The sequence below is a fragment of the Oncorhynchus nerka genome, linkage group LG21, assembly GCF_034236695.1.
Source record: "Oncorhynchus nerka isolate Pitt River linkage group LG21, Oner_Uvic_2.0, whole genome shotgun sequence".
NCBI lineage: Eukaryota > Metazoa > Chordata > Actinopteri > Salmoniformes > Salmonidae > Oncorhynchus > Oncorhynchus nerka.
Window position 1 is genome coordinate 4,929,943 of NC_088416.1, and position 11,790 is coordinate 4,941,732.

General features: G+C 41.6%; 2 protein-coding genes across 2 annotated transcripts; both read right to left on the reverse strand.

Annotated features, from left to right (window-relative positions):
- Positions 1-5,591: 5,591 nt before the first annotated feature.
- Positions 5,592-7,343, reverse strand: LOC115103535 (C-X-C motif chemokine 11-like). Its single transcript, XM_029624366.2, has 4 exons — positions 7,135-7,343; positions 6,699-6,816; positions 6,450-6,533; positions 5,592-6,236 (listed from the first exon to the last, which is right to left on the reverse strand). Exons 1-4 carry the CDS (start codon positions 7,205-7,207, stop codon positions 6,182-6,184), a joined length of 330 nt encoding a protein of 109 aa, XP_029480226.1. The 5' UTR covers positions 7,208-7,343; the 3' UTR covers positions 5,592-6,181.
- A 2,753-nt stretch (positions 7,344-10,096) lies between these two features.
- On the reverse strand, positions 10,097-11,484 carry si:ch73-6k14.2 (uncharacterized). Its single transcript, XM_065006761.1, has 2 exons — positions 11,291-11,484; positions 10,097-10,956 (listed from the first exon to the last, which is right to left on the reverse strand). Exons 1-2 carry the CDS (start codon positions 11,337-11,339, stop codon positions 10,538-10,540), a joined length of 468 nt encoding a protein of 155 aa, XP_064862833.1. The 5' UTR covers positions 11,340-11,484; the 3' UTR covers positions 10,097-10,537.
- Between the last annotated feature and the right edge of the window lie 306 nt (positions 11,485-11,790).

The window sequence follows — 11,790 nt, forward strand, 5'->3', positions numbered from 1 at the left end:
GCAATTTTGCTGAAACATGAAACGGCACCCATTGAAAATCCTACTGCTTTGTTGACAACATGCAGACGATAAATTGATGATGTATTTGTTGATCTAGTTTCTTAAGGAAAGGTTCTCTTACTCGGAGGTTCTGCTGTTCTGACAGCTAGAGTGAGGAACATCAGGCAACAAATGAAACAGCATGCAACCAGATTTGAAGCCTTTCTAACATCAAGTAGAGTGTTTTCCACTTACCTAACCATGAACCTCAGGTGGAGACGATCAGGTGGAGATGATCAATGACCTATCAATGATCATTTTAGTAAATGTCCATTTCCATCTTGTGTTCCAAATAGTATGATGACAACAGTTCATAGAGGCCAGATCCCAAATGGCATCCTATTCCCTACATCGCCCATTGGGCCATAGTAATGTAACAGGCCTCGTCTTCTCTCAACAACTTCACTGAGATATTGTTCATATCTGTCTTAACAGATTATTTAATTCCAGGAGATACTGTATATACTGCAGGGTATGCCACAGGCAGATATGCCTAAGCACTCTTTCATCTGCCATGTTTCTATGCTTTGTTTTTGGTTTATGATCTCATGCGGCAGGTTTTATTATAGAGTGTGTGTGTGTGTGTGTGTGTGTGTGTGTGTGTGTGTGTGTGTGTGTGTGTGTGTGTGTGTGTGTGTGTGTGTGTGTGTGTGTGTGTGTGTGTGTGTGTGTGTGTGTGTGTGTGTGTGTGTGTGTGTGTGTGTGTGTGTGTGCATGTGCGCGTGCGTGTGAGTGTGCGCGTGCGTGCGTGCGTGCATGTGTGTGCGTGCGTGCGTGTGCACTCATACAAAAGGAAGCTCAGCAGCCTCAGAACTCTGGTCTGGGAATAAGAAAGCTTATGGAGGATCTATTCTCTCCCACACTCCTTGGCTCTCGCTGACCACCAGCAGCACTTTGATTTCCCCCGAGTGAGAAGGCCAGTTCTGACACCCTCCAGCAAAGTTTATCTCCACAGCAAAGTAATGGTCAAAACGCAAGAAGTGTTGCCTTGGAGCTCATCACGCTGGAGAAACATCCTACGTCCCAAATGGCACCCTATTCCTTTTATAGTGCATTACTTTTGACAAGAGTCCTGGTCAAAAGAAGTGCACCATATAGTGAATAGGGTGCCATTTAGGACACATACATGGTGTATCTAAAAGGGAAGAAACTAGGCCGCTGCAGCAAATCAGTAAGAAACACTTCTACAGCTGAAGTCGGAGTCATTAGTTGGAGTCATTAAAACTCGTTTTTCAACCACAAACTACAGTTTTGGCAAGTCAGTTGGGACATCTACTTTGTGCATAACAGTAATTTTTCAAAAAATTGTTACCAGACAGATTATTTCACTTATAATTAACTTTATCACAATTCCAGTAGGTCAGAAGTTTACATACACTAAGTTGCCTGTGCCTTTAAACAGCTTGGAAAATTCAAGAAATTTATGTCATGGCTTTCGAAGCTTCTGATGGGCTAATTAACATCATTTGAGTCAATTGGAGGTGTACCTGTGGATGTATTTCAAGGCCTACCTTCAAACTCAGTGCCTCTTTGCTTGACATTTATTTATTTTTTTCACCTTTATTTAACCAGGTTGGCAAGTTGAGAACAAGTTCTCATTTACAATTGCGCCCTGGCCAAGATAAAGCAAAGCAGTTCGACACATACAACGACACAGAGTTACACATGGAGTAAAACAAACATACAGTCAATAATAAAGTAGAAACAAGTCTATATACGATGTGAGCAAATGAGGTGAGATAAGGGAGGTAAAGGCAAAAAAAGGCCATGGTGGCAAAGTAAATACAATATAGCAAGTAAAACACTGGAATGGTAGATTTGCAATGGAAGAATGGGCAAAGTAGAAATAAAAATAATGGGGTGCAAAGGAGCAAAATAAATAAATTAATTAAATACAGTAGGGAAAGAGGTAGTTGTTTGGGCTAAATTATAGGTGGGCTATGTACAGGTGCAGTAATCTGTGAGCTGCTCTGACAGTTGGTGCTTAAAGCTAGTAAGGGAGATAAGTGTTTCCAGTTTCAGAGATTTTTGTAGTTCGTTCCAGTCATTGGCAGCAGAGAACTGGAAGGAGAGGCGGCCAAAGTAAGAATTGGTTTTGGGGGTGACTAGAGAGATATACCTGCTGGAGCGTGTGCTACAGGTGGGAGATGCTATGGTGACCAGTGAGCTGAGATAAGGGGGGACTTTACCTAACAGGGTCTTGTAGATGACATGGAGCCAGTGGGTTTGGCGACGAGTATGAAGCGAGGGCCAGCCAACGAGAGCGTACAGGTCGCAATGGTGGGTAGTATATGGGGCTTTGGTGACAAAACCGATTGCACTGTGATAGACTGCATCCAATTTGTTGAGTAGGGTATTGGAGGCTATTTTGTAAATGACAACGCCAAAGTCGAGGATTGGTAGGATGGTCAGTTTTACAAGGGTATGTTTGGCAGCATGAGTGAAGGATGCTTTGTTGCGGAATAGGAAGCCAATTCTAGATTTAACTTTGGATTGGAGATGTTTGATATGGGTCTGGAAAGAGAGTTTACAGTCTAACCAGACACCTAAGTATTTGTAGTTGTCCACGTATTCTAAGTCAGAGCCGTCCAGAGTAGTGATGTTGGACAGGCGGGCAGGTGCAGGTAGCGATCGGTTGAAGAGCATGCATTTAGTTTTACTTGTATTTAAGAGCAATTGGAGGCCACGGAAGGAGAGTTGTATGGCATTGAAGCTTGGGAAAATCAAAAGAAATCAGCCACGACCTCAGAAAACAATTGTAGACCTCCACAAGTCTGGTTTATCCTTGGGAGCAATTTCCAAATGCATGAAGGTACCACGTTCATCTGTATAAACAATAGTACGCAAGTATAAACACCATGGAACCACACAGCCATCATACCGCTCAGGAAGGAGACGCGTTCTGTCTCCTAGAGATGAATGTACTTTGGTGTGAAAAGTGTAAATCAATCCCAGAACAACAGCAAAGGACCTTGTAAAGATGCTGGAGGAACAGGTACAAAAGTATCTATATCCACAGTAAAACGAGTCCTATATTGACATAACCTGAAAGGCAGCTCGGCAAGGAAGAAGCCACTGCTCCAAAACCGTCATAAAAAATCCAGACTACGGTTTGCAGCTGCACATGGGGACAAAGATCATACTTTTTGGAGAAATGTCCTCTGGTCTGATGAAACAAAAATAGAACTGTTTGACCATAATGACCATTGTTATGTTTGGAGGAAAATGCTTGCAAGCCGAAGAACACCATCCCAACCGTGAAGCACGGGGGTGTCACGGTCGTCCTCTTCATCTGAAGAGGAGAGGCGAGAAGGATCGGAGGACCAAAATGCAGCGTGATATGTGTTCATGTTGAATGTTTAATTAAAGAAAGAACTGAACTCTGAAACACTATACAAAAACAGTAAACAAAATAACAACCGTGAAGCTAATGCGAGCTGCGCTGAAACAAGCCATCACAGGACTCCTGGACATGGGAGGAGATACTGAACGGAGAGGGACCCTGGGCACAGGCTGGTCCTCCGATCCTTCTCGCCTCTCCTCTTCAGATGAAGAGGAGGACGGCCGTGACAGGGGGTGGCATCATCATGTCGTGGAGGTGCTTTGCTGCAGGAGGGAATGGTGCACTTCACAAAATAGATGGCTTGATGAGGAAGGAAAATTATGTGGATATATTGAAGCAACATCTCAAGACATCAGTCAGGAAGTTAAAGCTTGGTCGCAAATGGGTCTTCCAAATGGACAATGACCCCAAGCATACTTCCAAAGTTGTGGCAAAAAAGGACAACAAAGTCAAGGTACTGGAGTGGCCATCATAAAGTCCTGACCTCAATCCTATAGAAAATGTGTGGGCAGAACTGAAAAAGCATGTGCGAGCAAGGAGGCCTACAAACCTGACTCAGTTACTCCAGCTCTGTCAGTAGGAATGGGCTAACTTATTGTGGGAAGCTTGTGGAAGACTACCCGAAACGTTTGACCCAAGTTAAACTATTTAAAGGCAACGCTACCAAATACTAATTTAGTGTATGTAAACTTCTGACCCACTGGGAATGTGATGAAAGAAATAAAATCTGAAATAAATCATTCTCTCTACTATTATTCTGACATTTCACGTTCTTAAAATAAAGTGGTGATCCTAACTGAACTAAGACAGGGAATTTTTACTAGGATTAAATGTCAGGAATTGTGAAAAACTGAGTTTAAATGTATCTGGCTAAGGTGTTTGTAAACTTCCGACTTCAACTGTATATTCAAGACCTCCTAGAGCCTTTTGTTGTTTTCAATGACACATTTAGAAAGCTACGTCATCTTAATTTATTTTGAAAGCTACATTATCTTGATTGATTTATAAAGCTACATTATCATGATTTATTGATAAAGCTACATTATCTTCATTGATTTAGAGAGCTAAATGATCTACATTGATTTAGAAAGCTAAATTATCTTTGATTTATTTAGAGGGTAAATATTGGCATCTAAATCATTTTCTGGTATTATCACTGACTACTTGGTAACACTTGACATTAAGTTGCTATTATACCTGTGTAGTTGACTATTAGGTAACACTTTATATTAAGTTTGTCTTATACCTTTAAGTTGATCTTATATGTTTATATTTAGTTGATCTTATACCTTTACATTAAGTTGATTTCATACCATTATATTAAGTTGATCTTATATGTTTATATTAAGTTGATCTTATATCTTTACATTAAGTTGATTTCATACCTTTATATTAAGTTGATCTTGTACCTTTACATTCAGCTGATCTTATATCTTTACATTAAGTTGATTTCATACCTTTATATTAAGTTGATCTTGTACCTTTACATTCAGCTGATCTTATATCTTTACATTAAGTTGATTTCATACCTTTATATTAAGTTGATCTTGTACCTTTACATTCAGCTGATCTTATATCTTTACATTAAGTTGATTTCATACCTTTATATTAAGTTTCTTTATGTTTGTGTAGTAACGCTATAATTACACAAGTCAATGATTATCTGAGTTTAGGTACTAAGGTTCTCCAGTAGATGGTGCACATTGACAGTATTGTAATGGCTGGAAATCAACATTATATGATCATGAACATTTATTTTGACATTTATTTCACATTTCTTTTGCGCCAATAAATCCGATATATGTAGGATTATTACACGTGACTGTAATATGTCTAACACAGTTCATGAGGTTCACCCCAGGTCGCTATGGCATCAGTACATTTTCCTCCTGACCTGGAAGTCCAGCCTTCGTTTCTCAGCCAACCCCCTCTGCAGCTGTTGAGACCAACTATGTTTAAGTCATGATCACGGGTCTTATTGCAGTGTTGCCATACATGGGACCCCCTCTCTCTCCAGAGTGTGTCACACTCTGTTAAATGTTAAAGGAACGGTTCCCATAGCACTCTCTATAGACTATGTGTATAAGGCCCTATTCATTCATTGTGACAGTAATAATGCTTGTGTCACCCCATATTGCGTCATAAGACTTGGTATAAGCATTCATAACAAATGGAGTGTTATGATTTAAGAGAACGTTGAATCTTTAAGGTGTGTCAAAAATCTTTTTAATTCAGTTGGATCAAAATCATATTTATCTGTTCATTAATATACACTTATTTAAATATCAAATAGAAAAATAAATAAAGAGTTTTACATATATATTTAAATGTCTCACAATTAGTCTTGTATACTTGTAGTTGTATACAGTGCTGTAACCCATAATCACAAAGGAAACTGAAAGTCCCTCCTCTCTCTCTCTCATTCTTCCTTCCTTTCTTTCTTTCTTTCTTTCTTTCTTTCTTTCTTTCTCTCTTTCTCCCTCTCCCTCTCTCTCTCTCTTTCTTTCTTTCTTTCTTTCTTTCTCTCTTTCTCCCTCTCTCTCTCTCGCTCTCTCTCTCATTCTTCCTTTCTTCCTTTCTTTCTCTCTTTCTCTCTCTCTCTCTCTCTCGCTCTCTCTCTCTCTCTCATTCTTTCTTTCTTTCTCTCTTTCTCTCTCTCTTTCTCTCTCTCTCTCTCTCTCTCTCTCTAAAGTGCAGTGTCAGCCCCCAACATTCTTCTTGTGTGTGATTGGTCACATGACTTCAGGGAAAATCCAGCTGTTGGGTTTTCCATGCCCCTTCTCCCCTCCTCCGTTACATTCACTCTGCTTTTCTCTTAAGACACCTCTTCTTTTGCGTGTTGTCCTTGTTTATTCTATTTGGAAGGAGGGAGAAGAGTGTTATTCTCAGAAAGGACTAATGTTACATGGATTATATTAAGTCAAATGGTGTAGGATGTTTCTAAAGTATGTGCTAAGGTCTTTTGCTTTTGCATGCTTTAGCCTCATGTCTGCTAGTTAATGGTGTGATTAAACTATAATTACAGTAACTTTTATAATTACAATAACTTTGATTTGATCTATCTTACCTGTTCCAGCAGTTGACGAAAAACATGGCCTTTCTTCCAACAGGGTTCAGGCACCTTTTGGCTCCATCTTCTGCCAGTGTAACACTGAAAATAACAAACCATACATACACACAATTAATGCTTGTGTCACACAACTGGTATAAGGCTGATAGAGGTGATGTCATGTCATAAGTTAATGTCGTAAACTGACAAACAAACCAAAAAAAGAGAGAGAAACCACTTTCTGCTTAAATGAATGCAGTTACTTACATGATTTCAGTAGTGTCACAGTAGTGGGTATTTTCGATGATTTCAAAGTCACCAATGATTTCCTGAGTGTGCATAATGGTTCCTGGGCATTTGCATCTGGCACCTGGAACGTGTTGAGCTGTAATGAGAGTTATGAACATCAATTAACATGGTCAAACATTTGAATGGAAAAGTCGTTTTATGAAAAATACGTTTTCAAATTGGATTTTGGATAGAAATTCACATGAACGCATATTTGCACATTGCTTGTTCTAAGAAGAAACTGTATTTCTATAGTATTCTACACTAATGTTATGCTATATGACAGCCACTATATGCACCGTAGCCTAGTAACTGCAAAATCCCTAGTCAGTCAGGTACATGGTACAGAATGCACACCGCACCTTACATTCCATACATCGTAGCTGACATTGTTGAAATGACTTTGAAATCTTACCTCCGTTGAGCTGTATACAAACTCCCAGCAAAACCACCAGGAAAAGACTGCAGGCTTTTGGTGCGAAGGCCATCGTGAATGTAATTAGCGAGAGGTGAGAAGATGGGGAGGTGAGGAGTCAAGAGGCCGTGAAGTGAAAGTGAAAAGTGAAGAACTAGTGGGATCCATTGTCCTTTTTATAAACTGCAGAGGGTTTTCCCAAATCCCATGTGTCAAAGAAACAGCAGACCTCCCCCTGGAATTTCCCAGCTCACTAGGGTAGAAATGAAGGAATGTTGGACTACAGAGCGGAGGGTGGAAGGGGCGGAGGGAAGATGGGAGTCTGCAGATAAATATGCGGCCACGAGAGCCTTCACTTCTAACTTCCTAACTGTGGCTGGGGGAAAGTGGAGGCCAGGGTGAGTCCGTGTTGCAAGTCACTGTGATTCATGTCGAAGTGGCCTCTTTGCAGGCGGAGCTGTCTGCAAACCTGTTCTTTTCAATCATGTAAATTAGGCTGTCTCAGATTCATTAGTTGGACAGATCCGAGGTCTCCTTCCAATGACTTCCTCCTGAAAACTGCTCTTTATGACATCACAGATCTGGGGGTCAAACAAGAGGTGGTACTTCGGAAGACAAACCTCACCCCAAACTTTCTTGAATAGAAATAACCAAAAAAGGGAAAAGTGAAAGAAAAAGGGAAAAGTGAAAGAAAAAGGGAAAAGTGAAAGAAAAAGTGTATGAACTGCGTAGAGAGTTGATGGTTCTTCTCCTTCTTCTCCACCAGCATGCCCAGGTCAGAAATGCTGTCTGGGGCAAGTAGTAACAGCAACGTCATGATGACACGATGACCAGTCATCTCTATTCTGTGAACCCACAAACCTAAATCTACCATGTCATATGAATCATGCTCGTCAACACTAGAACATGTAGACCGACATGTGTTTTACCAGAAGTGAATGATTAAACCCAGGATGTTCCTGGAGTTTTCAGTCATTTGTGGTGTGGTGTCTTGTCAGAGATTAGTTTTCGGGCTTCTGTCCCCATGTCGTTCTTTTATTTTGTGTTTTTTTTTTTCATTTAACCTTTATTTAACTTAGGCAAGTCAGTTAAGAACACATTCTTATTTATAATGACGGCCTACCATAAGGCAAAAGGCCTCCTGCGGGGACAGGGGCTGGAATAATAAACGACAAGAGAGACAACACAACACTACATAAAGAGAGACCTAAAGACAACAACATAGCAAGGCAGCAACACATGACAACATAGCATGGTAGCAACACAACATGGTAGCAACACAACATGGTAGCAGCACAAAACATGGTACAAAAAGCCTCTCGGGTGGCGCAGTGGCCTAAGGCACTGCATCGCAGTGTTAGCTGTGCCACCAGAGACTCTGGGTTTGAGCCCAGGCTCTGTCGCAGTCAGCCGCGACCAGGAAGTCCATGGGGTGACGCACAATTGGCCTCGTGTCGTCCGGGTTAGGGAGGGATATCCTTGTCTCATCGTGCACTAGCGACTCCTGTGGCGGGCTGGGTGCAGTGCACGCTGACCAGGTCACTAGGTGCACGGTGTTTCCTCTGACACATTGGTGCGCGCTGTGTTAGGAAGCAGTGCGGCTTGGTTGGGTTGTGTATCGGAGGACGCATGACTCTCGACCTTCGTCTCTCCCGAGCCCGTACGGGAGTTGTAGCGATGAGACAAGACAGTAACTACTAACAATTGAATACCACGAAATTGGGGAGAAAAAAGGGGTAAAAAAACAAAACATGGTACAAACATTATTGGGCACAACACAACAGCACAAAGGGAAAGAAGGTAGAAACACCAATACATCACGCAAATCAGCCACAACTGTCAGTCATTTTCTTGAAGAAAATATGGAAGCCGGTTGAGATACTAAATGTCTCCTATTCTGTGATGTGATATGTCCGGTTTTAATTGATGCTGAAACATGTTTTTTCATGATAAATAACAAAAAACAGCTGTGTTTTTAAATGTAATAACACTAAATAGATGGCTTCATGAGGCAGGAAAATTCAATGTAATTACACTACATATGATTACATCTGAAAATTTAAAGAAAAATCTGGTTCATGTATTATGCAGTGGAGGCTGCTGAGGGGAGGAAGGCTCATAATAATGGCTGGAAACCATGTATTTGATGTATTTGATACCATCCTACTTATTCCGCTCCAGCCATTACCAAGAGCCCGTCCTCCCCAATTAAGGTGCCACCAACCTCCTGTGCTTGTATGATATTTAACCAATTCTGCTCAAATTAATTTACCATGTGGGACCATGCTCAGCAAGTTGAGTGGTAAAGACCTGATTTGACTTTTTGTTTTATTTATCATTCATTATATGACCAATACTGTACTCTGACTACACCTCCAAGTATGTGAGCCACTGCTAATGAGTCAAGTCCAAGATCATGACTGACACAAATTAGGGCAATAGTTCACAAGTTGTGGGTTATCGCAAACACTGTTGCTCTTTCTCATAAAGTGTCATTTCATGGTACTGTCCACTGAAAAACATTGTTACTCAACATCTTAAAATGAGTGGTGTTTCTTTGGAGCAGGACCTAATGATGCTTCAGCAGAATCTGTACAGTGCAAGTCATCTACTGTATATTCTGGGTGTTGTAAACTTGAACTCCCTGTCTCCTCCCTTTGTCTTGATATGAAAGGGGGATGGACCTAGGCCAAGGTAGCGCTATTGCTAATGCGCTGTAGCGCCAACTGTCTTTGCTCACCACACGCTTGCAACATTAGTAGAAACGGAAACTTAAGGAGCCTAACAGACCAGAACCAGAGCACAGAGCAGTGCTTAAGAAAGACGATAGATAACATTTGCTGTCACATCAAGAAGGGGAAAAAAAGTCTGTTCTTGAAGACAAAGAGAAAATAATTGCCTTGATTGTGAGTGACAGAGTCAATGACTGTGATAATGTTTTTGAATACCATTGTTGTTTTAATTGTGTTGGTCACACAAAGATATTTACAGACAATCATGTGCAGTATTTACAGCTTCTATTTACAAAATAGTTCCTTACAAAATACTATCATTACGAGGATATCCAGAGAGATAAAGCAGCTAAGGTGTAAATTCATTGGGCTGAATCCCTCTGCCCCCTCCTTGTTCAACCCTCACTTTGTAAGGTGTCTTCTACGGTGTCCATATTAGGACACCCTTCAACTCTGGTCATACCTGGAGGGACTCAGTTCATACAGTAGAATACATGGGAGAGTTAAGACAACGTTCACAAATCATCCATGACTACCTCAACCTCCAATCCCACGCTGGGTTAATCCAGTAATGTAATCCAGACTATGCTTCCTGTTCACCAAAGAGTTCAGCAAAGCCCCGAGGCCTTCTCCACAGCACCGTCAAAAACAGAAGCCTGGGACTTTCTTAGTCACGTCAACCCGGAAAACTGGGCCTGCGCAAACAACCAATTCAGGGGGTCTCGGCCGGAACATACCCGGGTTACACAGTCCAAAGGATGGGCGACCATGAGTGACACATCCGATAGACCACTGGGGATCCGAGGAGCATATGCCATGGCTTTGTTATAGGGCGCCAATGGGGCTACAGTGGGGCATCTTCCGGCGGGATGGGTGGCCGAGTGGGTTATCCATCGCCGGTGCCCCCGCAGTGGGCCGTGGAGGGGGTACGGGGCGGTCTGGGAGAGTTTCTTGATGGAGTTCACATACTCCTCCATAGTGGGGTACTCGTCTTCCCCGTCCTCCAGAACTCCTTCCTGCAGCTCACTGATGGTAGGCAACAGCTCCACGGAGGAAAGCAGGCGTCTGGGCTTCATCCTGGAAAAACAGCCTGGAAAAACATTAACCTTTAAAAAAATATTTTTGATACACAAACTAAAGAGATGTGTTCCTGTTGATAGATTAGCTACGATTTGATTGCTATGCTCTATTGGAACACACACTGTACAGTACATATCCACTAACTGAAAGAATACTGCTCATCATCTTATGGATCATGTAGAAAATACCTTATCCTTCAGACTAGCATTACATCATAAAATAACAATCCTACAGGGTTTAAGAGAATCTAAAAGATGAAAGATACTGGATCCTTACACTGAGTTTAAGCCCCCCGGCCCCACCACCACCATCACCACCCTCAAACAATACTAACGTTGTCTTACCTCTATTGTCTGGACTATATCCCTCTCTTGTTGGTATTCCTCTGTGCATCGCAAACTCTCTCTCTCTCTGTCTCCTGTATGCCACTAACCACTGTCTCAATGGCTAACAGAGAGGTAACCGAACAGTTCTGAGGTCTGTAGTACTATACCGGGATCAGTGAATCAGGTGAGGCTTTTATATCTCATTATCCCAGACTAGACCATTGGGGCTAATTATAGCACGGGGCATGGAAGTGCTGTCGTTTACTCTTAACTCGGCTCAGAGTGTGTCTGTGTGTGTAAAGAGGTGAATGACAGGTGGGTCTTCAGCTAGGTGTTATATCTATGACATCAACTTGTTTTCTCTGTCATATCGGGGCTACAGTATAGTAATCAGAGGAACAGGAAGTATAGATGAAACGGCTATACAGTCGAGGATTAACTGTCTGGATTATTATTGTTGTGTGTGTGTGTGTGTGTGTGTGTCAAATCAAATCAAATCCAATTTGATTTGTCAACTG